General features: G+C 39.1%; 1 protein-coding gene across 1 annotated transcript in view; it reads left to right on the top strand.

The window, feature by feature from the left end:
- Positions 1-27005, top strand: part of IL31RA (interleukin 31 receptor A) — a gene marked incomplete at its 3' end in the record, with an annotated part of 45642 nt that overhangs the window by 4711 nt on the left and 13926 nt on the right. Inside the window, 6 exon segments of the mRNA XM_080804339.1 lie at positions 4956-5073; positions 8360-8541; positions 10880-11031; positions 15986-16151; positions 22422-22501; positions 24811-25027. Of these exon segments, the coding sequence (XP_080660465.1) occupies positions 4956-5073; positions 8360-8541; positions 10880-11031; positions 15986-16151; positions 22422-22501; positions 24811-25027 (915 nt within the window).

The raw sequence follows: 27005 nt of genomic DNA, 5'->3' as shown, positions 1-27005 counted from the left end.
CTATATATAGCATCACGTCATCTGCAAATAGGAAAGTTTTGCTTCTTCCTTACCAATTTAGATGCCTTTTATTTCTTTTTGTTGTCTGCTTGCTATGGCTAGGTCTTCCAGTACTATATTGAATAAAAGTGGTGAGAGTGGACATCCTTGTCTTGTTCCTGATCTTAGGGGAAATGCTTTCAGTTTTTTCCTATTATTATGATGTTGGCTACGGGTTTTTCTTTCTTTTTTTTAAAGATTTTTTTTTATTTATTTGAGAGAGACGGAAAGCAAGCACAAGCAGGCGGAGGGGCAGAGAGAGTGGGAAAAGGAGGCTCCCTGCTGAACAGGGAGCCTGACACGGGGCTCGATCCTAGGACCCTGGGATCATGACCCGAGCAGAAGGCAGACACTTAATCAACTGAGCCACCCAGGCACCCCAGCTGTGGGTTTTTCATATAAGGCCTTTGTTATATTGAGATATGTTCCCTCTATCTCTATTTTATTGAGGGTTTTTTTTTTTAATGAATGGGTTATACTTTGTTAAATGGTTTTTCTGCATCTATTGAAATGATCATATGGTTTTTATAATTTGTTTTATAGATGTGATATATCACACTGATTGATTTGAGAATATTGAACCACCCCTGCAACCCTGGAATAAATCCCACTTGACCACAGTGAACAACTTCTTTTAATGTATCATTAAAACACCAGTTTCCTGGTGTTTTGCTAAGGATTTTTGGATCTATATTCATCAGAGATATTGGCTTGTAGTTTTCTTTTTTGGTGGAGTCTTCATCTGGTTTTGGTATCAGGATCATGCTGGCTTCATGGAATGAATTTAGAAATTTTCCTTCCTCTTTTATTTTTTGGAATAGTTTGCAAAGAATAGGTATTAAATCTTCTTTATACGTTTGGTAGAATTTTCCTGTGAAGCTGTCTGGTCCTGGACTTTTGTTTGTTGGGAATTTATTGAGTACTGACTTGATTTCCTTTCTAGTAATGGATCTGTTCAGATTTTCTATTTCTTCCTGTTCCAGTTTTGGTAGTTTTATATTTCTAGGAATTTATCCATTTCTTCCAGGTTGTCCATTTTGGGTCATGTAATTTTTCACAGAATTCTCTTACATTTGTTTGTCTTTCTGGTTGTTATTTCCCCTTTTATATTTGTGATTTTGTTTAGTTGGGCCCTATCTCTCTCTCTCTCTCTTTTTAATGAGTCTGGCTAGAGGCTTATCAATTTTTTTGATCTTTTCAAAGAACCAGCTCCTGGTCATTGATCTGTTCTATTGTTTTTTAGTTTCTACATCATTTATTTCTGTTCTAATCTTTATTATTTCTTTCCTTCTGCTGGTTTGTGGTTTTGTTTGTTGTTCTTTTCTAGCTCTTTTGGGTATAAGGTTAGGTTGTTTATTTGAGACTTTTTTTTGCTTCTTGAAGTAAGCCTGTATTACTATAAACTTCCCTCTTGAACCACTTTTGCTAAGTCCCAAAGATTTGAACCATTCTCTTTTCATTTTCATTTGTTTCTAGGGAATCTTTTTTTTTTTTTTAAGATTTTATTTATTTATTTGACAGAGAGAGAAATCACAAGTAGGCAGAGAGGCAAGCAGAGAGAGAGGGGGGGGAAGTAGTCTCCCTGCTGAGCAGAGAGCCTGATGTGGGGCTCGATCCCAGGACCCTGAGATCATGACCCAAGCTGAAGGCAGTGGCTTAACCCACTGAGCTACCCAGGCGCCCCACCAGGGAATCTTTTATTTCTACTTTTGATTTCTTTTTTGACTCATTCATTGTTTAGTAGCATGTTGTTTAACCTCTGTGAATTTGTGGTCTTTCCAGATTTTTTCCTGTGGTTGACTTCTGGTTTCATAGGGTTGTGGTCAGAAAAAAATGAATGCTATCTATGATTTCGATCTTTTTGAATTTTTTGAGACTTGTCTTGGGACCTAAGATGTGATCTATTCTGGAGAATGTTCCATGTGGGTCTCTGTGCCTCTTGGATCTGCAAAGGGCATTCTGTGTCTCTTGGAAGTTTTCAGCTCTTATTTCTTCAGATAAATGTTTTACCCCCTTTTCTCTCTTTTCCCCCTTTTCTCTCTTTTCTTCTTCTGGACTTCCTATAATGTGAGTGTTTTCATACTTGATGGAGTCACTGAGTTCCCTCAGACTGTTCTCAATTTTCGTAATTTCCCCCCCTCATTTGCTCAGTTTGGTTACTATTACCCTGTCTTCTAGGTCATAATTTCTCTGTTTCATTTAGCCTACTACTTATTCTATCAAGTGTATTTTTAATTTCATCTGTTGTGGTCTTTATCTCTGATTTGTTTTTATCTCTTTGTTAAGTGTCTTACTGATGTCCTCTATCCTTTTCTCCAGTCCAGTGAGTATCTTTATGACCATTCTTTAAATTCTCTATCAGGCACATTACTTATGTCTGTTTTGCTTAGGTCTCTTGCTCTGGTTTGGTCCTATTCTTTCACTTGGATATATTTCTCTGTCATCTCGTTTTTTGGTAACTGTCTGTGTCTGTTTCGTATGCAAGATAAGTCAGCTATGTCTCCTGCTCTTGACGGTAATGACTTTAGGAAGAAGAGGTCCTGAAGTACCCTGCATTGCAATGTCCCCTGTTCCCCAGGACCTAGCCCTTTAGGGAGTTTCTCCTCTGGAGGTTGCATGTGTCTTATGTTCTTGTCTCTTTTTGCTTCATTTCAGTTGTCTACAGTGACTCTCTTTGCCTATTGTGGGTAGTATTTGGTTCCCCACAGTTGTGGCTTGTATTTAAACAAGGTACACTCTGGTCTGCTTGCTAATTGAGACCTGGAGCTGCTGTTAGTACTGGGCAGCCTAAGTGGATCTGTAAAGGGCATGTGGGATGGTCTTGCACTTTTAACAAAGCCTCAGGCTTTTGCAGAGCCTGCCACCACCAAGACCTAGGCTTTGCTAAAGGCACAGGTCGGGAGAGGCAATGCTGGTGAGGTTTGTATTGATCTTCTGTGGGAGGGCTCTGCATTGCTGGGGCTGAGGCAAGTGTGGCTGGACAGAGCGGATACATTGAAGCATGGGGTGGGGGGCTCAGGGCAAGCAAGTTAGGTAGGGAATGTGGACAAAGTGCTGGTTCCCACAGATTGCTATGTGTTTATGCTGGGGGGCAGGGGTGGGAAATGGTGTATACCAACTCCTTTGATCCTGGAGGAGTCTTTCTGAGATCCCTAGCTCTCCAAGACACTCCCAGTAATGAGTAAATCACTCTCCCTCCCATTTGCCACCAGTGATTTTCTGTCTTTCTTTTTTTTATAAGATTTTATTTATTTGTTTGTTTATTTATTGTTTGTTTATAGAGTATGCAAGTTGGGGGAGGGGCTGAGGAAGAGGAGAGAGGGAATCTGAAGCAGACTCTGTGCTGAGTGCAGAGTCGGACACAGGGCTTGATCCTACAACTCTGGGATCATGACCTGAGCTGATATTAAGAGGCAGATACCCAACCAAATGATCCACACAGGAGCCCCTGCCACCCAGTGGTTTTCAAACTGCTGGTTCTTCACTGTATCTACTCAGGCTTCTTGTCATGCTGTCTCTTTAAGGGTGTGGACTCCACTTCCTAAGGCCTGCAGAGCTCTTCTAGAGCCAAACACCTTATTTTAAGAATTCCAGGCTTCGAGTCCTACTATTTGTAACTCACAAAATCAGGCCCCTCTTGTTTTCAAAGGCAAATGTTATGGGGTTTGTTTTCCCCATTTTGAGTCCCCAGTGTGATTGTCTGTTTCTTGCCTTCACTGTACTCTCAGCTCCCTCCTGTTTGTGGATGGGCATAATCCCCTTAGGTCTCAAATCTCATCTCTGCCTTCTTCAGTGTAGCCTTTTCTCTACCTTTGTTTGTGGGGTTTGTTCTTTTAGTCTTTGGTTCCTTTTCTGGAATATTCAAACTGATATGAATGTTACCTAGTAGTATCTGTGGAACGAGATGAGGTTGGGGTCCTCCTACTCTGCTGTCTTCCCAGCAGCACAAGATAGAAAATCTGACTGCACTGATGACTAATGGGTGCTTTAAGGATGGGGTGCAGCTGTAGGGCACCTGGGTGGCTCAGTCAGTTAAGCGTCTGCTCATAAGGTTGAAGTGTGGCATAGTTGAACATTTTGTGTTTTTCTCTTTTCCACATATCATCCATTGCCCAGTTACCCAGACTGGTTCCATCATTTGATTCTTTACTTAGTATTTTACTAACACTTTATATTTGCCTGGCATTTTAAAGATTTTTGCTTCTCAAATGTTGCTTTTGATTAAGAATGTAAAAAGTGTTGGGGCGCCTGGGTGGCTCAGTGGGTTAAAGCCTCTGCCTTCAGCTCAGGTCATGATCCCAGAGTCCTGGTGATCGAGCCCCACATGGGGCTCTCTGCTCCTCGGGGAGCCTGCTTCCCTTCCTCTCTCTCTGTCTGCCTCTCTGCCTACTTGTGATCTCTCTCTGTCAAACAAATAAATAAAATCTTTAAAAAAAAAAAAAAAAAGAATGTAAAAAGTGTTTTTTTAAAAGGTAGAAATCTAGGGGCACCTGGGTGGCTCAGTGGGTTAAAGCCTCTGCCTTCGGCTCAGGTCATGATCTCAGGGTCCTGGGATCGAGCCCCGCATCGGGCTCTCTGCTCGGCGGGGAGCCTGCTTCCTCCTCTCTCTCTCTCTGCCTACTTGTGATCTCTGTCTGTCAAATAAGTAAATAAAATCTTTTAAAAAAAAAAAAAGGTAGAAATCTAGTTCTTCAAGGGGAATAATTGAAGAAAGGGAGTTAGATTCTTTCCTTGGCCATGAATGGGAGAATCTATTGTGTGTATTAACTAACCAAAAAAGACCAGCTTTTGACCTGGATGTTTTCATGAAATGATTGTGTCGGGGTGTGTGTGTGTGTGTGTGTGTGTGTGTGTGTGTGTGTGTGTGTATACTTATATATTTATGTATGTATATATTTGTTTGTTTGTTTATCTAGTTCTGCCTGCTAAGCCTGAGAACATTTCATGTGTCTTTTACTATGAGGAAAATTTTACTTGCACCTGGAGTCCAGAGAAAGAAACCAGTTATACATGGTACAAAGTAAAGAGAACTTAGTAAGTATGGGAGCTTGTGTGCTATCAGTGGGAGTAAGGGAAGGAGGCAGAGGCTCCTGGGTCATTCATGATTCGAGTCACTTATGAAATGAAAGGTTTTCTTCATTACAGCTTCTGGTTGACCCCTATTTGTGTCCAGTGTCTGGGGTGACATCTTGGCTGCTATAGCCATGTGACAGTATCTGCAGCTACGGCGTGGGGAGGGGGAAGATGTAGCGTCATGATGACCTCCTCTGAGATGCACTGACTTGGCTGAGAGTGGTCACCAGTTATAAGCACAGTGAAAAAATCTGTTTATTTACTATATTCAGCTATATTTGTCCTCTTTCCAGAATGTGCCATAAAACTTCCTTCTTCATGAACTCAGTTATAGTAAGTGGGGTTATAAACCCATAACTGGGAGACACATTTTTCTCAGTCTGCCACTAATTTGCTGTGTGACCCCTGTCAAACAGTATTCCACCAGGACAGTGATTCCCAAAATTTTCACTATCTCAAGCATCCCTTTTTATTCTAATCCTATTAGAATAAAAGTTTGAAAATTTTTATTATAATCCTAGCCAAAAGCTAGATGTTTCTAGTGACTATGTGCAGGAAATTTTTTGAAATTTTGAAAATAGCTCATGAAATACTTCATTTCCTTCATGTTCCCTAAGAATAAGGAAACCCATGTTAGGAAATATTGAAAGACGATCTTTAAACTTTTTCCATTTCAGAAAGAGAGCCTGTAATTCCAACTTTTTGTTTTGTTTTGTTTTTAAATACAATATCTCATATATATTCTTTTTTTTCCCACTCCTTGAAAATTGGTACCTGGTGTTATCAGGGAAGTCTACTTCATGCTTTGCAGTAGAAGAAAAGGAAAAAAGCAAACACTATTCTTTGCAGTACTCATGTATCCGTGATATATCAGGGAGATGATTTAAAATAGACAGCAGGAAACTTTTCCTATGAAGGGACAGACAGTAAATATTTTAGGCCCAGAGGAGATTGGATCTCTGTGAAGCTACTGAATACTACTACTGTTGCAGGAGAGCTGCCACAGACACAGTGTGTAAACCAAGGGACCAGACTGTTCAATAAAACCTTATCTGTGAACACTGAAATTTGAATTTCATATAATTTTCACACACCACAAAGTATTTTTCTTTTTCTATGTTTTCCCCAACCACTTAAAAATGTAAAACCTGTTCTTAGCCTCTGTGCCTTACAAGAAGAAGAGATGGGCTGTATTTGGTCAGCAGGCCCAGTTTGCTGAGCCCTGCTTCTGAAGATCAGAGTGATAAAGGCCCACTAATCCATGGTCCAAGTGTCTTACCTTCTCTCAGACTTATTAGTTCGAGGCCCAGTGTTGAATAGAAAGTACCAGTAGTATGTAAATCTGAAAACCTCAATAAGTGTACTCCTATTTTTCTTTTTTAAGGAGTCATTCCCCCTCCTTCCATCACTCCCTATGGATTATCATTATTCTCACCTATTGGTCCTGTAGAAGTAGGAAATACTTGAGTGTTCTTTTTTTTTTTTCTTTCTTCTTCAGATTTTATTTATTCATTTAAGAGAGAGACAGAGAGAGCAGGGGTGGGAAGGAAAGGGACAAGCAGACTCTCTGCTGAGCGGGGAGCCCAACATGGGGCTCTGTCCCAGGACCCTGAGATCCTGACCTGAGCTGAAGTCAGATGGTGCCTCACACCAGGGTGTTCTCAGGTCTTTATACAACCCCTGTATTTGGCCCCAGGCCTGCTGGGCTTTCCAGGACTCCCAGACTGGTTTGTAGTTTTGTAAGTTTATCACTGAGAATATCTCTTCCAGGTAGAATGGGAGCATTTCTTGTGGATGGTCAACCCTGAGAACAGATGGTGGTGGGTCAGTGGTATGAACAAAAACATACCAATGCTCAGAAATGATAGGAATGGATTTTTCCTTGAGAAAGAATAAGGAGACTTGGGATGGCTTCAGGGAGGGAGTGACTTTTGAACTGAGGTATGAAGGAGCCCTTGAGGCACAGAAAAGGGAAGAAAGGTTATTTCTTAGAGGTTACAACATTAATAAAGGCAAATATATTCAGCTACAGTAATAGTACTCATAACAATGATAGTAACATTTCACTGTTAGACTGTGGCTGACATTTTAAAAGAACTTTATGCATATGAGTCCATTTCATCCTCATAACAGTGCTATGTCATAGGTACATTACTATTCTCATTTTAGAGATGAGAAAACTCAGGCACAGAGAGGTTAAGAAACTTACCCAAGGCACGGAATTCAAACCTGGTCGGCTTCCAGAGCTTGTGCTTGGAACCATGACCCAACAGTACACTGGAGGCTGTTTTTGCACTGCTCAACAATAGTAGAAAGCCTTTAAAGTCTTTTCTACTTTCAAAATTCCATGCTTCTGTACATTTAGCTTTGCTCCATTGCACCCAGCCCCAGCGAACATTGGCATCTTGCAAAGTAGGATGTTCCCTGCCTATTTCATCTCCCATATCATCATCCCCCAGCCATGGGGACTAGGGCTGTACCCACCCATTGGATTCCTACCAATCTTTGTACTTATCTTCATTAAGTTATAGCTTGATAGGATTTAAGTTATCTTTATGCCCAGGAAAAAAATTTAATGAGTTTTCTGAAAATAATATATGGCAGTGATAAAAATTCTATCTGAAAAATATAAAGAATGTAAAAAAAAATCACTTGAAATTCCACCACCAGAGGTAAAATTTTAATATTTTGATGAATACTTTTCAGACATCTCTGAGAATGGTTATATAAATATATAAATGTGATTATTATGTACATAATACACATCCTTTTTTTTTCCTTTTACCACCAATAGGAGTATGGGCATCTTTCCATATCAGTAACTTGATTTATTAAAAACTATTTTAATTCTATTTATGTATCTATCGTAGTTTATTTAACAAATCCTCTTTGATTTTATTTTTCTTTTAAGGATAATTTCTCAAGACTAGAATCTGGTGTTTTCAGGATCCTAGTCAGTATTTCTTACCAATAGCAAATGTATCACAAACATAGATTTTGCTGGACTTACAGAATTCCAAGGAAGTCTCTATGGTTCATAACATCTCAGGCAAGAAACAGGTAACTTTGATCTCTCCTTGGAAGAGATGAGGAAGGAATTTGGAGAAAGGAGCATCATATTTGAGATTATATAGTCCTCAAGAGAAACCCAGAATGAAACTAATAAATACATGCTTAACATATTAAGTAGGGCTTTGTTTCCAAACTACTGTACTAAACTCATGTTGATATGCTTTTTCATTCAAAGCTCTTATGGATACAAAAGTGATATTTGCCCAACTGATAATTCTACAAGGGGAAATCATGCTTCTTGCTCCTTTCTTCCTCCAACAATAACAAACCCAGATAATTACACCATTCAGGTGGAAGCTCAAAATGCAGATGGTATAATTAATTCTGATATAACACATTGGAACTTAGATGCCATAAGTAAGTATCATTTTTTATTCATATATACTCTATTATTAAAAGATAACCCCTCCCCTCTTTTTCTCAGAAGAGATGTAAACATAAAAGTAAACTCAAAGCTCAAGGATATAGTAGGTATATCAAGGGTTATGGATATGTATGAGGGTTCCTTTCTCTTCACATCCTCACCAATGCTTGATATTTCTTGTCTTTTTGATACTAGTCATTCTCACTGATACGAGGTGATATCTCTTTGTGGTTTTGATTTGCATTTCTCCAATTATGAGTGATGTTGTGCATCTTTGCACGTATCTTTTGGTATTGTTTTTATCTTTGGAAAATGTCTATTCAGGTCTTCTGCCCATTTTTAAATTCAAATTGTGTGTGTTTTTTTTGGTTTTGAGTTGTATGAGTTCTTCATATATTTTGCATATTAGCCCGTAATTGGATATATCATTTGCAAATGTCTTTACCCATTCAGTAAATTGCCTTTTCATTTTGTTGATGATTTTCTTCACTGTGTAAAAGCTTTTTATTTTGATGAAGTCCAATAGTTTGTTTTTGTTTTTGCTTTTATTTCCCTTGCCTGAAGAGACGTATCTAGAAAAATGTTGCTAAGGCCAATGTCCAAGAGATTGCTGCCTGTGTTTTCTTTAGGAGTTTTATGGTTTCAGGTCTCACATTTAAGTCTTTAACCCGTGTTGAGTTTGTTTTTGTACATGGTGTGAGAAAATGGTCCAGTTTCATTCTTTGGCATGTAGCTGTCCAGTTTTCCCAGCCATTTATTGAAGAGACTGTCTTTTCCCCATTGTATATTCTTGCCTTCTTTGTTGTATATTAATCGATGATATAAGTTTGTGTTTCTTTCTGGATTCTCTATTCTGTTCCACTGATCTATGTGTCTGTTTTTATGCCTGTGCTATACTGTTTTGATTACTATAGCTTGAAGTCTTGGATTGTGATACCTTTAGCTTTATTCTTGTTTTTTCAAGATTGATTTGATTATTTGGGGTCTTTTGTGGTTCCATATATATTTTAGTATTTTTTTCCAGTTCTGTGAAAAGTGTTGTTATTTTGATAAGGATTGCATTGAATTTGTATTTTGTTTTGGGTAGTATGGGCATTTAGAACATTTTAATTCGTTCAATCCATGAGCATGATATATCTTTTCAGTTGTTAGTCTTGTCTTCAATTTCTTTCATCAGTGTCTTGTAGTTTTCAGAGTACAGGTCTTTCACTTCTTTGTTTATATGTATTCCTAGGCATTTTATTCTTTTTGATGCAATTGCAAGTGGGATTGTTTTCTTAATTTGTCTTTCTCCTACTTCATTACTAGTGTATAGAAGTGTAACAGATTTCTGTATATTAATTTTATACCCTCCAATCTTGTTAAAATCATTGTTTTTAGAATTTCTAATGCAAAAGGATATATGCTGATTGAATAGTGTTATTTAAGAAGACAACGGTTTTATTTAACATAATATTAATTTTGTTTAAAAAATACACAATTACTTACATAGAAAAAAGCCTGGAAATACACCAGAACATTACAGTGACTCTGGTTTATGGCGTTATGGAGGATTTAAACTTTTTCTTTCTTTCTTTTTTTTTTTTTAAGGGTTTATTTATTTATTTGATAGAAAGAAACACAGCAAAAAAGGGAACACAAGCAGAGGGTATGGGAGAGGGAGAAGCAGGCTTCCTGCTAAGCAGGGAGCCCGATGCAGGGCTTGTTTGCAGGAACCTGGGATCATGACCTGAGCCGAAGGCAGATGTTTAATGACTAAGCCATCCTGGCGTCCCTAATTTAAACTTTTTCTTTGTATTTTTCCATATTAAAAAAAAAATTTTGGAATGAGCATATGCTACTTTTAAAACCAGAAAAATATTACGTATTTTGAAAGAGAAAGATTTTGAGCGATAATGTTTGTAACATTCAAGGGAAGTGAGAGATGCTTTCTACTGGATACTTTTGGGGGTTGAGGAAAGAGAGGTTGAAGGGAGTGGAGATAAGGGGAACAGCCCATTTTCTAGTTGTGTGATCTCTTCTTTTGACTTCCTTTCTGTTTGGCATAAGATCTGAACCAATCAGTAAAAGGTGCATTTGCAGAAAAGTCATAGAAATGTATCTTCTCCTCACTGGCCATTCTTTTTTTGGTGGTGGGGTAGGGGTGGGAGAAACAGGGGTGGCACCATTCCTTTTGCCCTGCCTTCCCAAAGCCATCTGCATATAGCCAGTTACAAAATATGCATTATCATTTCCTTCCTAGTTTTCTTTTTTTCAGTTTTAGATGGATGTTACTAGCATTTTATGATCTTTTTGCAAATATGAGAAATTTATGATGATTTTTATTTTCAGTGAAAATTGAACCACCTGAGATTTTCAGTGTGGAATCAGTTTTGGGCATCAAACGAATGCTTCAAATAAAATGGATAAGGCCTGTGTTGGCTCCTCTTTCATCTACTTTAAAATATACTCTTCGATTCAGAACAGTAAATAGTGCCTGCTGGGTAAGTTATGCCATTATGATGTTTCTATTAGAGGGCCCAGAGAAGAATATTATTGATAACGTTTTTTTGACCTGGAATCATTTCTCCCCCCATTTTCTACCTTAAAAATAGAAGATGGACAATAGTGAGTACTTTTTGTCCCAGTTTCTCTTTTCAGCCTTTTAGAATCTATAAGTGTTTCACTGTAGGCATCTTGCATTCTGAGCACACTTTAATAAGCACCACTTATTAAAAAGTGAGAAATTTACTTTTGCATTCTACTCTGATTTGTGTCTAGATGTGTTGGTGGCCAGAGATTCTACAGCTTGGCCATTTCCTGTTTTATTTTTTCAAACTTTTATGAAATTGTGATATATAACTTATATTTAGAAAAGTGAACAAAACCTAAATATTACATTTAATAAATTATTATTAAGTAAGCACTTATGTTAAAAACCAGTGAGGTCCAAAATAGCATGCCAAAGTCCGCTGCCTATCCTTTCCTGAAGATAATCCCCATACCTCCCTAGAGCTTTTATTTTGATTTTTCATGGTAAATAATTCTTCACTTTTTCTTATGGTTTGGCCATTTAAACTTGTATCCCCAAACAACATAATTTGAGACATTACATAATAGGAATCCATACATTTTGTGTTTTGTAAATATTTGGCTTCTTTCAATATTGTACATTTAAGATTCATCCATGTTATATAATCCTGGAGTTTATATATTTTCATTGTTGTGTAGTACTCCATTATATAAACACAGAGGAATCATGGCTTTAATTTGCACTTTCCTGACTTTTAATGAGCTCATTTACCTTCTCAGGTGTTTATTGGCTATTTGGAGTCCTTCTTTGTGAAATTTTGATTTAAGCTTTTTGCACGTTTTTTTCTAGTGGGTGGTCTGAGGTTTAAATTGATTTGTAGGAGTTTCTTATGTATTTTATTTATGAGTTTTTTGTTTGTTATGTGTGTTGCAAACACTTCTGACTAGTGGTTTGCCTTTTAACTCTTCTAATGGTTATTTTGGAGCAGAACTTCTTAATTTTAATATTATCAAATTTTCTCAATCTTTTCTTTTATCCATAAGGTCTTATATCTTAAATCGTTTCTAACCTCAAAGTTTAGAGGGTATTCCCATATCTCCATCAATGCAACCTGAAATTATATCAAGTTTTTTTTTGTAACCACTAAATATTATTGACTCTTAATTATCTCCTAGCCAGTTAAATCAGTTAAATCTTCAGGACTTTTTTCCCCCCACACAAGGTTTTCTAGGAAAACACATGTCTACTATCTTATAACTTGTTTATTAAGGTAAGTGTAGGTGTTTTATTTATTCTTGTTGTATTTCTTCATGTTGGTTGTACCCATCATTTCAGCCAATTTAGCTTTATTCTGTCACCCAAAACTTACATTTAACTTTTTACTTTCTAACTTTGTAATATCTTTGGCTTGGATCACTCTTATTTCTATACCTTTATCTGATAGTTAATAAAAACAGATCTGTCAATCTATGACTATGTCAGAGCCCTGTGGCAAACCATTAGAGACTACTCAGAGATACCAACCTCTTTTTCTTTGAGTGTGGCCATTTATCCAGGTTTCTGTGAATATACCGAATTACCACCATAATCATTCAGCCCACCTTTTTCCAACTTGTCCATGACACTATTGCTAGATTCTCCTTTGCTGAAATTCAAAGATACTTTATCTGTTGCATTGTCTCTTAACCTAGAGCCCTTTCAGAAAAGAAAGTTGGTTAAGTTTCACTTGTCTTGTATTTAACACAAGAGAAATAATGATGTCCACTCCTCCTCTCAGCTTCCTTTCTATGCCATCTCTGGAATCATTCTACTAGTACTTGACTACATGTAACATAAGACTCATTAATTTGTAGTTTTGGGAAACATAGACGGGAACCTCTAGACAAGGCAATTCCTGGCAGAGCATAAACTCATCTTCCTTACATCACATGTTATAGTCTAAGTAAACTTGAGAACTTGCTAGAGTGGTGTGCCCTTGGGTTTATTCTCTTTGTCTGAGCCCAGAGTCCTGTGACTGCTGAGATAGGATTCAACAGGAAAAATAAACCAGGATCTCTGTTCCTCTAGAAAATTACTGAGCCATGCACAACACTAAGTGAGGTCAGCAGGTATAAACTACTGGAGCATACAACATCCTCTAGGCCACTTTATTGGCAAAACCACCTACATCTGCACTCTTCTTTGCTTTATTCCTTCCAGTCCCTGAAGTGAGATGTTCTCTCTCCTGTTCTTGTGAAGGAAATGAGAGGGAAAGTGCAATGTGTATTTAGTGTCTCTCTCCTTTCAGTTTTCAGACAAAATCAGTTCTAAATGCAATTACACCAACCCAACTTTTCCATGGAGGAAGTTCCAAATCTTTAACCCTCCAAGACCTGCTGCTTATCAATCCCTCCAACCTCATCATTCATCCTGCCCTTGATTCTCTAGTAGTTCTAAATTGCTAGTTTCCCTTATGTCATGTTGTTTCACTATTCTGTCTCATTTTTGCATCTCTCGCCCCTCCCCAAACTTTGCTGAATCTATTCATGTCTCAGAACTCAGTTCTGACATATTTCCTTCTGAGAACCTGAGCTAGGTGCTCCTCCTCTGTTACTGCACTTAACCCTCAGCACAGTCATTTAAAGTTAACTCTCTGTGCATTAGACTGTAAAAAAAACAAAAAACAAAAAAAACCCATACGGCCATATAGCAAGACTTATATTTGTATGATGCTATATGGGTTGCAAAGCGCTTTCTTATACTCCAGACTATTTAATCCTTGCATTTATCTTGTCAATGAGGCATCACTATTCTTCCTTTTACAGAATAGGAAATTGTGATGTGGAGAGCTTAAATCACCTGTCCAAGACTACAAGTTTTGTAGGTTGCAAACCTGAGCCCAGGTTGTCTGACCCTAGGTTGTCACTCATTTGACCATATTTTAGCAACCTCCAGACCATCTTCCTGTTGCCTGTTCTAAGGAGCTTCTGCCCGTATAAGTCCCAACCATATAAACACTCTGCCAAAGATCTCAAGACTGTTTTGAGAGTTTGATTTAGGCTTAGGCTTTGTACCAACACTTTTGACTCATCTTTTAAAACATAAACACTTTGGGCAAGCTAGGATTTGGCACAAAGTACAGATTGTTAGAAACAAACCTGATGAAGTTAATTAGTGTTTTATTAGGAGCCCGTTGTCTGTGTTGAGCTGGGAAAGTTTTAGTTAAGCCCATATAAGGAGGATCAGTTTGTTCTGGACTCTGTGAGGGCCAAATGCATTTGCCCAGACAAAAAAGCCAAACTAAAAAAAGCCTTTCAGGCAGGCACACTGTTTGAAAGACTGAGCAGAATTTTTTTTTTTTTTTTTTTGCTTTAGCGGTAGGGCTGAAAAGAACATTCTTGCATAGTTACATTAGACAGAGCTTTCTGAGAATGAATACGAGGACCCCCAACACACAAGCCAAGCATGTGCTTGAGGAGGCTAGTAAAGCAGGAAGAAAACTTCAAAAGATCGTCTTAAAAGAATATTATATATTTAAAAGAGCATAAAATGAAAATAGAACTTTATTAGACTTCCTTGTACTTATTTTGTAGATTAGTATGGTTTTCATTTTGATTCATGTATGGAAGTCACCATGTGGTTGCCTTTCTCCCAAAGATCTTAATCTGGTTTCTCCTGGGCCCCATAACTAGGCTTAAGCTGCAGAGGCTACTCTTCCGGAGAGGATGGGTTGTCCCAGTGACCCTGTTCTGCCATTGCAACATTTCCAGGGGTGACTGGAGGAGGGAGCTCAGGGAACTTTGGATTCAGCATGAAACGCTCCTCATCTTTGGCTCCTACATCCTTTTCACAGCACCATCTTACTAGGCTGGGAGCTCACAAGTGTCCATTTGTAGCTGGGATGCTCAGCTTTTTGCCACATATACACATTGTCATTTTTCCCAGTTTCCTTTAGGCCTAACACCTATCATTCTATACTTATTTTCACAGCTGTTATATACATATAGGAAATGTCAGGACATCCTTCTCTCACAAGGTTTTATGGGACTAGTGGGCATCCTCACAAAATAGATATGCCCATTAGTGCAGTTTATTAATTAATTCAATATGAGTTCATATAAACCAACAGCTGAAAGTTCTTATTGCAGCAACAGTGACCATGCTCAAAAACAAGTATTTTTAGTTTCTCTTGGAAAATTGGATCCAGAAGGGACTTTAGAGACTATATAAAGCAATGTGTTCATTTTACTAGTGAAGATACTGAGGTCTAGAAAGGAGAAGTGATTTATTTACCTCTCTCTCTCCATACCACAAAAGATGTCAAAATGAATGCATGCATCCAGGCTGCTGAGATCCTTGGCAGCCCTACTGGTCACCCAAAGACCAATAATTTGCTGTGGAAGATTTGGGTAAAGAGAAAGGGTCTAGGAGGGATGAAATCTTGTGTTCTGATCCCAGTTCTGCTCATAACAAACCCTGAGGTAATCCATGGTCACTTAACTTTTGAGGTCTTGTGCATGACCTGAGTTTGAACATGATGCCACTAAGGAAGGTCTCTGTTGCCTACTGTTATGTAAGGCCTTATATCTAGGTGTTGGAGTCATCTGCTATTTTTAAACTAAGACCTGGGTTGCCTGAGTCCTAGGACTCCACCTTGTATTTTCCAGAACAACAAGACTACTCATTCATGTCCAGCCCAGGGGCAGGAATCTCTGCCTTCCAAGCATAGAGAGAGGAAATGGGGAGGGTGGTGGTTCGTGGGGTGACTCACATCTGCTCAGGCACAAATGATCCCCGGGCATGCATGCAAGTTTATTTACGAAAATTATATTTTTTAAAACTTGAGGTACAGTGCTTCTAGTTCTGAAATGATTGGGGAATGGAGAAGAAAAATGGAAAGATAAAAGAGGTCTCCCATCTAGCTCAGGGTTATCTCTGTCTTTTAGATGGAAGTCAACTTCACCAAAGAAGATATCGATAGAGATGAGACCTACAACCTCACAGGGCTGCAGGCTTTTACAGAGTATGTTGTAGCTCTGCGATGTGCCCCAGCGGAGTCCATGTTCTGGAGTGCTTGGAGCCAAGAGAAAGTGGGAACAACTGAGGAAGAAGGCAAGCTCTTCCCTTGCAATTCCTTTTCTGCCTGGTCTAGTTTCGGGTGACCTGGGCCAAGCCTTATTGGGTTTCATCAAGCTCTGTTCTTGGGAATCATGGACTCTGGCAGTCTGTACATTCCCTCTCCACAGGGCACTCACTGTGCCCAGCTGAGCCCACATGGTAAGCCAGCCTTCCTCATATGGCCTTAGTTAGCATCTTTTTGCCCCAAAGGCAAAAGAGCACATCTTTAATACTCTTAGAAACTTCTTATACTATATGTGAAGTTGTGTAATATTATTTAAAGATATCCTATAAATTTAATTTATCCTATAATTTAAAGATAAATTAAAGCTATATATTGTAAACCTTGGAGCTACCACTTAAAGATAAATAAAGGTATAATTAATGAGGGAAAAAAAAAGTTAGGTTCTTAATGACAGTGAGGGAAAGATAAAGAAACCATACAATGAGTGAATGCTTGCTGTGAGTGAGGTTTGGTCATTCAGAGTAATACTTTAACTTTGTGGGGTTGGCTGAAATCCCAGCGTGGCTGTGGAGTGACATTGGGCTAGATACCTAATCTCTAAACCTTATTTTTCTCACTATTTACTCCCCCTTTCCACAATAGAATACAATTTATAAAACTGAGTTAAAAGTAGTACCTACTTTTTAGTGTTATTTTAAAAATTGAATGACATAATATATTTAGCTTATAGTAAACATTCAATAAATGCCAGGCTTCCTATTATTTTTACTAAACCTTCTAGGAGTCCTATAAATGATGTGGAATCACCCCACTTGGTGAATGAATGAATGAGTAGTTGAACACTTGGTATGTCCACACATCTTTCGAAATAAGGAGAAGAAATGTAAAAGGTTCATCCTTTTAAACTTCTGAGGCTTTACTCTCCCTGAATTTCCCCCAACCAACATCCAGCCATAATTTCAGTCATATTCTCTTAAATCTTATTCTGTTTTACAGCCACGTACCACACAATTTTCAGGTAACATTTGCAATCAATTTCTGTGCTCCCTAGTCCATTTGACAATAATTTATTCCTCTGAATCTTGCTTGAGTTTCCTATGAGACCAAGTTGGTACTAATAGGTGTTCAACACATTTGCCCATATGATCAGATGTCTGGGAATAATCCAGTGTCTTCTTTTTTTTTTTAATTATTTATTCACTTCATAGAGATCATGAGTAGGCAGAGAGGCAGGCAGAGAGAGAGAGGAGGAAGCAGGCTCCCCGCAGAGCAGAGAGCCCGATGTGGGGCTCGATCCCAGGACCCCGAGATCACGACCTGAGCCGAAGGCAGAGGCTTAACCCACTGAGCCACCCAGGTGCCCCAATCCAGTGTCTTCTGAATTTTGTAGCTCCCACTGGAGATGTTCATGTTAGTTCAGTCTACACTACCCATTGGTGGATGTGGTTACACAACATGGGTTCATGCAGCACATGGAAAATTGGACTAGATGACTTCCTTTTCTTTCTTTTCCTTTTTTTTTTTTTTGAAATTCATTTATTTGAGAGAGATGTAGAAAGAATGTGAGCACAGAGGGAGAACAAAAGGAGAAGCAGACTCCTCGCTGAGCAGAGAGCCTAATGTGGGGCTCGATCCTAGGACCTTGAGATCATGACCTGAGCCAAAGGTACAGGATCAACAAACTGAGCCACCCAGGCACCCCAGGCTAGATAATTTCTAAAGGCTCTTCTCACCCATAGATTCCATTCATCTATGCCATTCAGGCATCTAGTTTTCTATGCCAGGTTCTAGCAGTCCAAGAAAAAAAAATCACAGAAAATTCCAAATCTTTATGTCTAAGTACTCAGAACAGTACCTTACAAATGGTAAGGGCTATATAAATTTTACATCAATAGAAATACACAATAAAAGAAAACTAGTCAGTTTGTGGATCTCGTGTAACTTTTGATTAAAATTACATACAATATTTGGGAACACATTTACATTCTATAGACATCACCTCAAGGTGTCTAATGAATACAAATATAATAGTTTACAAATACTTAACAGCACATAAATTATACAGAAAAAAAATGGCCCATTGGTTATAATCTGTAGGAGTAGTCAGTTGTTATCTGTCTTAACTGAGCCCTCCCTTTTAAAGGATTAGAAGGCGATCATCATCACTAGCCATCAGGGAGATTCAAAATAAAACCACATTGAGATACCACCTTACGCCAGTTAGAATGGCCAAAATTAGCAAGACAGGAAACAACATGTGTTAGATAGGATGTGGAGAAAGGGGAACCCTCTTACACTGTTGGTGGGAATGCAAGTTGGTGCAGCCATTTTGGAGAACAGTGTGGAGATTCCTCAAGAAATTAAAATTAGAGCTTCCCTATGACCCTGCAATTGCACTACTGGGTATCTACCCCAAAGATACAGATGTAGTGAAAAGAAGGGCCATCTGTACCCCAATGTTTATAGCAGCAATGGCCACGGTCGCCAAACTGTGGAAAAAACCAAGATGCTCTTCAATGGACAAATGGATAAGGAAGATGTGGTCCATATACACTATGGAGTATTATGCCTCCATCAGAAAGGATGAATACCCAACTTTTGTAGCAACATGGCTGGGACTGGAAGAGATTATGCTGAGTAAAATAAGTCAAGCAGAGAGAGTCAAGTATCATATGGTTTCACTTATTTGTGGAGCATAACAAATAACATGGAGGACAAGGGGAGATGGAGAGGAGAAGGGAGTTGAGGGAAATTGGAAGGGGAGGTGAACCATGAGAGACTATGGACTCTGAAAAACAACCTGAGGGTTTTGAAGGGGCGGGGGGTGGGAGGTTGGGGGAACCAGGTGGTGGGTATTAGGGAGGGCACATAATGCATGGAGCACTGGGTGTGGTGCAAAAACAATGAATACTGTTACACTGAAAAGAAATTAAAAAAAAAAAAAGCAATACACATAGTATTGTTGAGTGAAGTGTCCTCTGCCTTTGCTACATCTTCTAGAAGATGGTCTAGGAGATTAGGTACTACTTCAGGTATAACCCTGTTTTGCACTGCCCTCCTCCCACCCTGTAGCTGGCGGTCTTCTCTCCAGTGGCCTCCTGGTGCTATTGTGGCTCTGGATCTTCTGTTAGCTCATGACAGCCCCTCGACTCCCTCATGTCAGTTTCCATTTCATCCACTTGTTTTGCTGCCAGAAACAAGATTTACTGTTTCAGCTGATTTGTTATTTCGGCTAGTTGGGCTGGAATTCATTAGCAGAGCCCTAGATGCTGGTGTCGTCTGTGCCTGGGGTTGATTAAATCAAACCACTTATTTATCAAAGTCACCGCTGTAGAACTTTTGCTTTTGTTTCTCTTCATTTTTTTCAGGATCCCAGAGAAAATTGATGAAGAAGCACTCCCTTGGCCCCCAGCAAATCCTAATTTCCCATTTTCTAATTCATAAACAATTTGTTTCCATGTTTCACAATGGAACGTCAGTTATTTAATACACACCACCTCAAACCATTTCTAATTGCTTGAAATTTTCTCTTCTAAGTTAAATATGAAACATTACTTATTTTCATTTGGATTTTAATAGATTGATTATTAGGGTGTTTTACCCACATTTAAGCATATAAGAACACAGATGTAATTATGTTCTGATATTCCGATCCTGGCTTTATTACCTAAAATCTTGTAACACTGAAATATACGTCTCTGTGTTTCAGAAATGGTGATGATATTACTACCATGCCTAATTATAAGGGTGTGGCAATTAAATGAGGCAAATCAGGTAAAATGCTTAGTATAGTGACACTTGGCTAAAAGTTAACTGTTCTTATTAACTGGTCTTCAGCAAAGCACCAGGGCATGTCTGAGGTGTCTGACTGGTGGTAGTTGTGGATATTCCCAGACAGTAATGGAAGCAACATAGCATCAAATTGTTGCTAATGTGTTCAAAGAATTGATGCCTTTGAATATGTAGATATTTCGATGGATTTGGAAAAATTTAATTTTGCTCTTACAAACACACTGAATTATTACTTTTCTAACTTTGATTATACTGCAAAGCCATTACTAGCTCATGGTTAATGGAAATTTCTGTTCATTGTAGAAGATTTACATGCAACTCGGGTAATGGTTTTACTAAAAGCTGCATCTGGGAAAGCTTTTAGTGGGAAGCTGATATTGGGAAGATGGTTCCTCTTTGGCCTTTATCTGCAGGAAATAGGGACCTTAGTGAAAAAAGAAAATAATTGATTAAATTCATTTACCATCACCATCTACTACAACTAGATGACTGCCTATGGGATAAATCTAAGGAGAATTTCGCTTGTATTTCTAGCCAAGTCCTTGCAATGATTGATTATCTAATAATTAGTTTATTTTATCTCTGTCCTTCAGATGAATATTCAGGGCTGGATTATAATACACACTTCACCTTTAGATTTGTTTCCTTCTTACTGTCAGTGCTATTATCCCTGAGTCTGGCTGAACATAACTGGAATGGAGAGACTCTGCAAGTGAGAGATGGAGTGACAGTCCTTCCAATTCTGTGGGTCACCTGTGAAGTCTCGTGACTTTGGGCCCTTGTGCTAGAGCTTTCTGCCCGGAGGAACTCTGTGTTCACATCTCATTGGCTTGTGGACAGGTTGAAACCAGCTTCTTGTTCTCTGAGAAAATTGAGTACAGGCTGTCTGTCCTCTGATTCTTTATTGAAGAATCGATTTGAAGACATTGATATTGAAGAATATTGATTTCTTTGGGAAATCAGGTAACTTCTGACAGAGCTTGTAAGACAGTAAGACAGTTATCTTAGTGGAGCACAAACGAAGTCAAGTTTAAAGTCTAAATAGTTTTGATTTCCTGATATGCCTCTTACATAGAATTAGGTCTCATCAAGATCAGAGCCTACCAATTAGACTGTTTTACTCACTTCCAGCTTCTGCAAGAGTAGTTGTAGAAATGTGACTCTCCATTGATGACAAAACAGGTTATTGACTTATTTGACCTTTGGCTCATTTTTCTACATTATGGAGTTGTCTTCATTTGGAGTTCAGTAATTTCACCCTAAGACACCTAGTTACCCAAATTGTGACTTCACATACATGAAAACAGTCTGTTAGTACTAAAGCAGTTTAGTTCTTGGCCTGAGTGGTTGACTCCGTTCTCTGCAGACCTACTTACATTATCTTCAGCCATGTGGTTTCCTCAAAAAAAATATTCAGAGTTCATTAACTGCATCTTCAATTAGAGACATTTCTTTCTCCAAATTACAGGCCACTAGCCTTCTGGACAGTTCTTCAGAATTATCTGCTTTCTCCTCCTGGCTAACATGCGTAAGTCATTCTTAAACTAGAAACTCAGGATTTTGAAATTATCCCTGTCTGATCAGATCATCAAAAGCTAACACACTTGAACTATATTGTCTTGGATTATGTTATTCACGGAAGAAGTGTGTAAATCGGGTATAACATTATGCCCTTGCATTTTATAGAACAGAAATGTGAAAAAGTACATATGTCATATTTCTGTATTTTGCTCAGCTGTGATTGCAGACATTGGCCTTTTTGTTTCCCATTGTCTTTTTAAGAGGATCCCCATGATAAATTCCATTAATTAATTCATTCCCCTAGCCAGCCATTTGCTCCTTCATATGACTGCTTTTTATCAGGCTATGAGAAACGTGCAATTCAATATGATCCTTTTTGCTTTTTCTGCCACAAAGATCAGCATCAAATTTAAAGCTCAGGTAATGACCTATGACCTAGCAAAGATTATTTCTCTGCTCCTTTCTTCCTTAATTCTTTGTTATATTTTGTAACATCTTAACGTTTTTGGGAGTAGGTCTTATTCTCTCTTTCTCCCTCTCCCTTCCCCACCCTGAAATGGTATAGATAATATAATATCTCTATCTATGTATCTATCTCCTTATTAGTTATCTGTGTCATTCCCAGCTTTAGTGTTTGTAGATATTATATCTTAGAGGACATGAGATGTTACATTTCAATCCAGATTTCAGTTATAAATTATATTACGGTACTACCTATTGTACTTTTTAAACTTACATTAAGCCATTGGATCTAAGAGTAGTTTTAGTTTTTACTTTTGGTTGATGTGAATCCTTTGGTCACAAAATGAAGACATCGCAGGTTGTTGCAGTGCGGCCATCCCTCCACTGACTGCTTTACTCCTCCTGGCTTCCTCCAGCAAACCCTTCCCAACTATACTTTTAATAGTCAACCCAGCTAATTTCAGCAAATTCTGTTTCAGGTCCCTTCTGTCTTATGTTGAGCACCTCACTCTGTTTCCTTACAGCTCCCTATGGCCTGGATCTGTGGAGAGTCCTGAGACCAGCCAAGGTCAATGAAAGAAGGCCAGTGCAGTTGATGTGGAAGGTGACCACCTTACAGTTTTGTTGTTGTTGTTGTTGTTGTTGTTGTTGTTTTTCTGTTTAAAACTATTGGTTTTTTACACCTCCAGTAACTGTAATTCTTGAAATTTTACCTCCTGTGTTTCCTTCCCTAGAGGCTTTATAATGCCCCAAATCTCACAGTGGTTTCACAGTTCACAAAGCCTTATAGGTCATCTTATAGTTGGCCTAAATACACCTTACAGACCCTGCCCCCTCTCTTCTTTGGTCTGAACATTAACATTTAAGACAGGTACAAAGTGCAAGTGCAGAAGGCATCTTGACCTTCTGGGGAACTCCCCCCGCACCTCCCCCCCCACCCCCCCACCGACCCAGGCTGGCTGCATTTGAAGGCAGTGTAATATTGTATAACACCCACCCCTACATGGGAGAAAAGCACTGACTTGGGGTCAGTTCACTAATGTGGCCTCGGGTCATTGAAAACATACATTGCTCATATGTCCCTTTGAGTACTGGTATAGTGGGATATAAGGACAGAGCAGGGGTCAAATGATCCTTTCTTGGATGGAGGCCTGGGATTGAGGAACAAAGGAGAAGATGTGGGCATCATGTGTAGAGATGGAGAAAAGAGGAGAAGAGAAGGTTAGACAAAGGACAGAAAAGGAGGGGAAGAGGGAATAAACAGGAAAAGAGAAGGGCAAATATGAGGGGGGAAAAAAACCCAGCCAGGAACCAGGAGAAAAAGATGGGGGAGCTGTGGAGGGGAGAAGAAGGGGAGGAAGGCAGCGAGATGTCAGAACTCTTCAGTAGTGTCCAGAGTTCTCCGGGAACACTCATATTATCTCATACTTGCTAAAGTCCAGGCAAGTTTAAAATCCTTCTGAAAATGGAGAAATCACTTACCGATGATATTCTAGTCCCAGTTATGCCCTCTGCTTTTCTCCACTCCCTTCATACCTTAGGACTTTGGGGCCTCCTCAAGTTATAGAGGCAGCAGGCCAGGGAGAGCACAGCCAGGTGCACTGGGACACCTTTGTAAATCAAGATTATGTGACTCCCATTTTGTGGTTTCTTTCTCACTGATTAAGTATGAACAAATCACTCAGTCAGTGTATTTTGGGGGAAGGAAAGCAAACAATGGCACATATCCGCATATGGTCAGTCACCGAGTATTGGGTCAAGTAGGCAAATATGTGAATGTGAAGTTCATGAAATGGACTTGAGTCCCCTCCTCTTTCTTCCCCTCACCTGGGGACTGGTCCGTTTTTGTTTGTTTGTTTGTTTGTTTGCCTCAGTAGGAGAGGTTTCTAAGAATTAAGTTTGGTTAAGAAGGTTGGACTAAAACTGAATGGTGGTGATGATTGCACAGCTCTGTGAATATACTAAAAAAAAAATCCCTTAATAGTATGCCTTAAAACAGTGAATTTTATGGTATCAGAATTACATCTCAATAAAGCTGTTGTTTATAAAAGAAAATGCATTGTCCTAAGAGGTAAAAACCTCCCAGTCATTAGGAAGTTTCTGTCGATTCCTGAACTGGAAAGGCAGTGGGACAAAGTGACTTCTAAAGTCCTGTTTGACCTTACATTCAGTCATTCTACTCCATCTATGTGTGTTGTCAGTAACACAGAGTAAACAACTGGAAAGCCCTATAACTCCTGGGAAATACTCAGCAAGGTGATCACTAGGCAAAAACATATGGTTAGTAGGTTCAGGTTCAAGGCTGAAGAGGAGTCTGGCTTGGAATCTCTGGGGTCCCCTGAGGCTTCTCACCGCAGGTTTAGGACTGGTAGGGCAACCCTGAATGTTTTAGGCCTCTTAGCTGGGATATCCAGTATGGCTGGTCCAGGCAAGCTAGCTCTTTTCTCAAAGGAGGCGGCATGCTGCTTTTTATGTCACAGCACAGGTATTTTCCAACCCTTGGAAGCTTCCAGAGAAGAGATGACCCAGGGCCAGAACAGAATTGGGATTCTTGGAGGGACTGCCTCACATTTTTAGCTTATACTGTCCTGTCCTGTTCCTGTGGGAGGGAAAGAAAGATAAGCATCAAAATGACTTGCTTACATTGACTTGCACCTTCTCCTAGTTAAGCCTCATGGAAGTACACTTCTGTTAAGGGTTGATACCAAGGGACCATTTATCAAATCTCTTTTGGCCCTTGAAGGATTCACGTTGTTACAGCACAGGGTGTATCATTCATCCCAGAAGGGTGATGACCTAATTGCAGGTTAGCACCTAATAATTAACATTACCCCTCACCCTCACCATTTATTACCATCTCAGTGTCTATCTTTTCTTGTTTCTGGCAATACATTTTGTTTCCTTTGGGTTCAGAAGGCAAGCGGATCCCCGGTCCTGGAGAAGGCCCTTGGCTACAAGATATGGTACTTTCCAGAAAGCAACACTAATCTCACAGAAACAGTGAACACCACTAACCAAACACATGAACTGCATCTGGGAGGCAAGACCCATTGGGTGTATGTGATTTCTTATAATTCTCTTGGGGAATCTCCGGTGGCCATGCTGAGGATTCCGGCTGTTGATGAAAAGTGTAAGTAGAGTGTCAACGTCTTACTTCAATGCCTGGTCCCAACTAGCTGGCCAGGAAGACCCCCTCAAGGATTGCTCTTTCTGTCAGGTCCAAATGAAAAAGAAGTGGGAGCTTTATAGGTTATGGTGAGGAGACCAAAATCTTGTGGTAATTAATGAGCCCCTTGAAATATACTTCCTTTGCAACAAAGCCTGTTTTGAAAAGCAGAGACTTCATAAAGTCATACGAGACAGTCATACACCTAGAAGTTCTACAAGCAGCTTGTATTTGTTTGGTCTGAGTGAGCCATATAAAACTGTCCAAAACCACGTTTGTCCTCAGTGAAAGAAACTTCTCTTTTGAGTTTTCCCTTTCATGGTATTGACCATGTCCCAGCCTGCACTTACTCTTCCATGTTCTTCCTTTTCCCCTTTCCATGTGAATCTTCAGTTAGGAAAATTTCTGATGATTATACTTATCGATAAAGTGCTCATTACACTTTCGATTAAGTAGTTTTAAACATTTTACTGTTCCCAGGCAAACTCATCTTTTATATCGCATATTGGAATAAAATACTTTCTGTGATTCTTAGTCAAGGAATTGCAGGCAAGGGATTTCTTCTTTCCCACTTTATTTTTCTCTATAAATCTTACTGTTTCTCATTCTATAGATTTTCTCACTCCTCATTTTCTCCCTCAGTTGGATGCAAGTTCCTTGAGCACAGAGATTTTTGTCTGTTTTTCTTTTCCTCCCCTCCTCTTCCTCACACCATCCCCCTTCTGTAGCACCTAGAATAGGCTTAGAGCAGTTGGCATAGAAAAGGTTCTCAGGTAAAAAGAAAGAAAGAAAGAAAAGGTGCTCAGTAACTATTTATTGAAACACATCATAGTTAGGTAATGCACTCTATAATTTTTCACCTCTCTTTACTTAGACCTAGACTGGTTCAGACCTTTGCACTACCAGCTCTGGACTCATTTGCCTCTACTCCCCTCTTTCTCTTCCCCTTAAACTGAACCCATTTCTTCCCTTGTCTCGTTTTGGAACTCCTATGTACAGTTGACTCTTGAACAACATGGGTTTGAACTGGGTGGGTCCACTTATATGCAATTTTTATATGCAATTTTTTTAACTGTACAATACTATAAATGTATTTTCTCTTATGACTTTCTAAATAACATTTTCTTTTCTCTTGTGTTCTTTGTTGTAAAAATGTAATACATAGGGGCGCCTGGGTGGCTCAGTGGGTTAAGCCTCTGCCTTCGGCTCAGGTCATGGTCTCAGGGTCCTGGTATTGAGTCCTGTATCGGGCTCTCTGCTCAGCAGGGAGCCTGCTTCCCCCCCTCTCTCTGCCGCCTCTCTGCCTACTTGTGATCTCTTTCTGTCAAATAAATAAATAAAATTTTTTAAAAAATAAAAAAAATATAATACATAATACATGTAACATGCAAAACATGATTAATCTACTCTGTTACCAGTAAGGCTTCCAGTCAACAGTAGGCTATTAGTAATTAAGTTTTGGGGGAGTCAAAAGTTATACATAGATTTTCAACTGCATGGGGGTTGGTGCCCCTAACCCCCATGTTGTTCAATGGTCAGTTGTATACATATTCTGTGTTTTGAGCTACACTTGACATTACTGTAGTATTTAATAATATTCTCCACCATCCTTAGTTCCTGGCATCCTACTTTCTGCCTATCTGATATCCCTAGTGATGAGGTTTCTGACAAATGCGTGTCATTGAATAAACATGCTTTGTTAGTAGAGACACTGCTGCATAGTAAAGCCAGTTTCTTGGTGTGGCCCTGGAGTGGGAGGCAGTAAAGAATACGGGATAGAAACATGGGCTTTGGAGTCCAACAGCCCTGTATTCATATCTTGGCTTTTTTACTGTGGTATCTAGTTACCACAAACCTTGGGCAACTTATGTAACCTCACTAAACCTCAGCTACTTGTAAAATGGAGCTGTTATATAGTAATGCCTCCTTCACAGAGCTGTTG

Source organism: Martes martes, assembly GCF_963455335.1.
Source record: "Martes martes genome assembly, chromosome: 5".
NCBI lineage: Eukaryota > Metazoa > Chordata > Mammalia > Carnivora > Mustelidae > Martes > Martes martes.
This window is presented reverse-complemented; position numbering and strand designations above follow the sequence as displayed.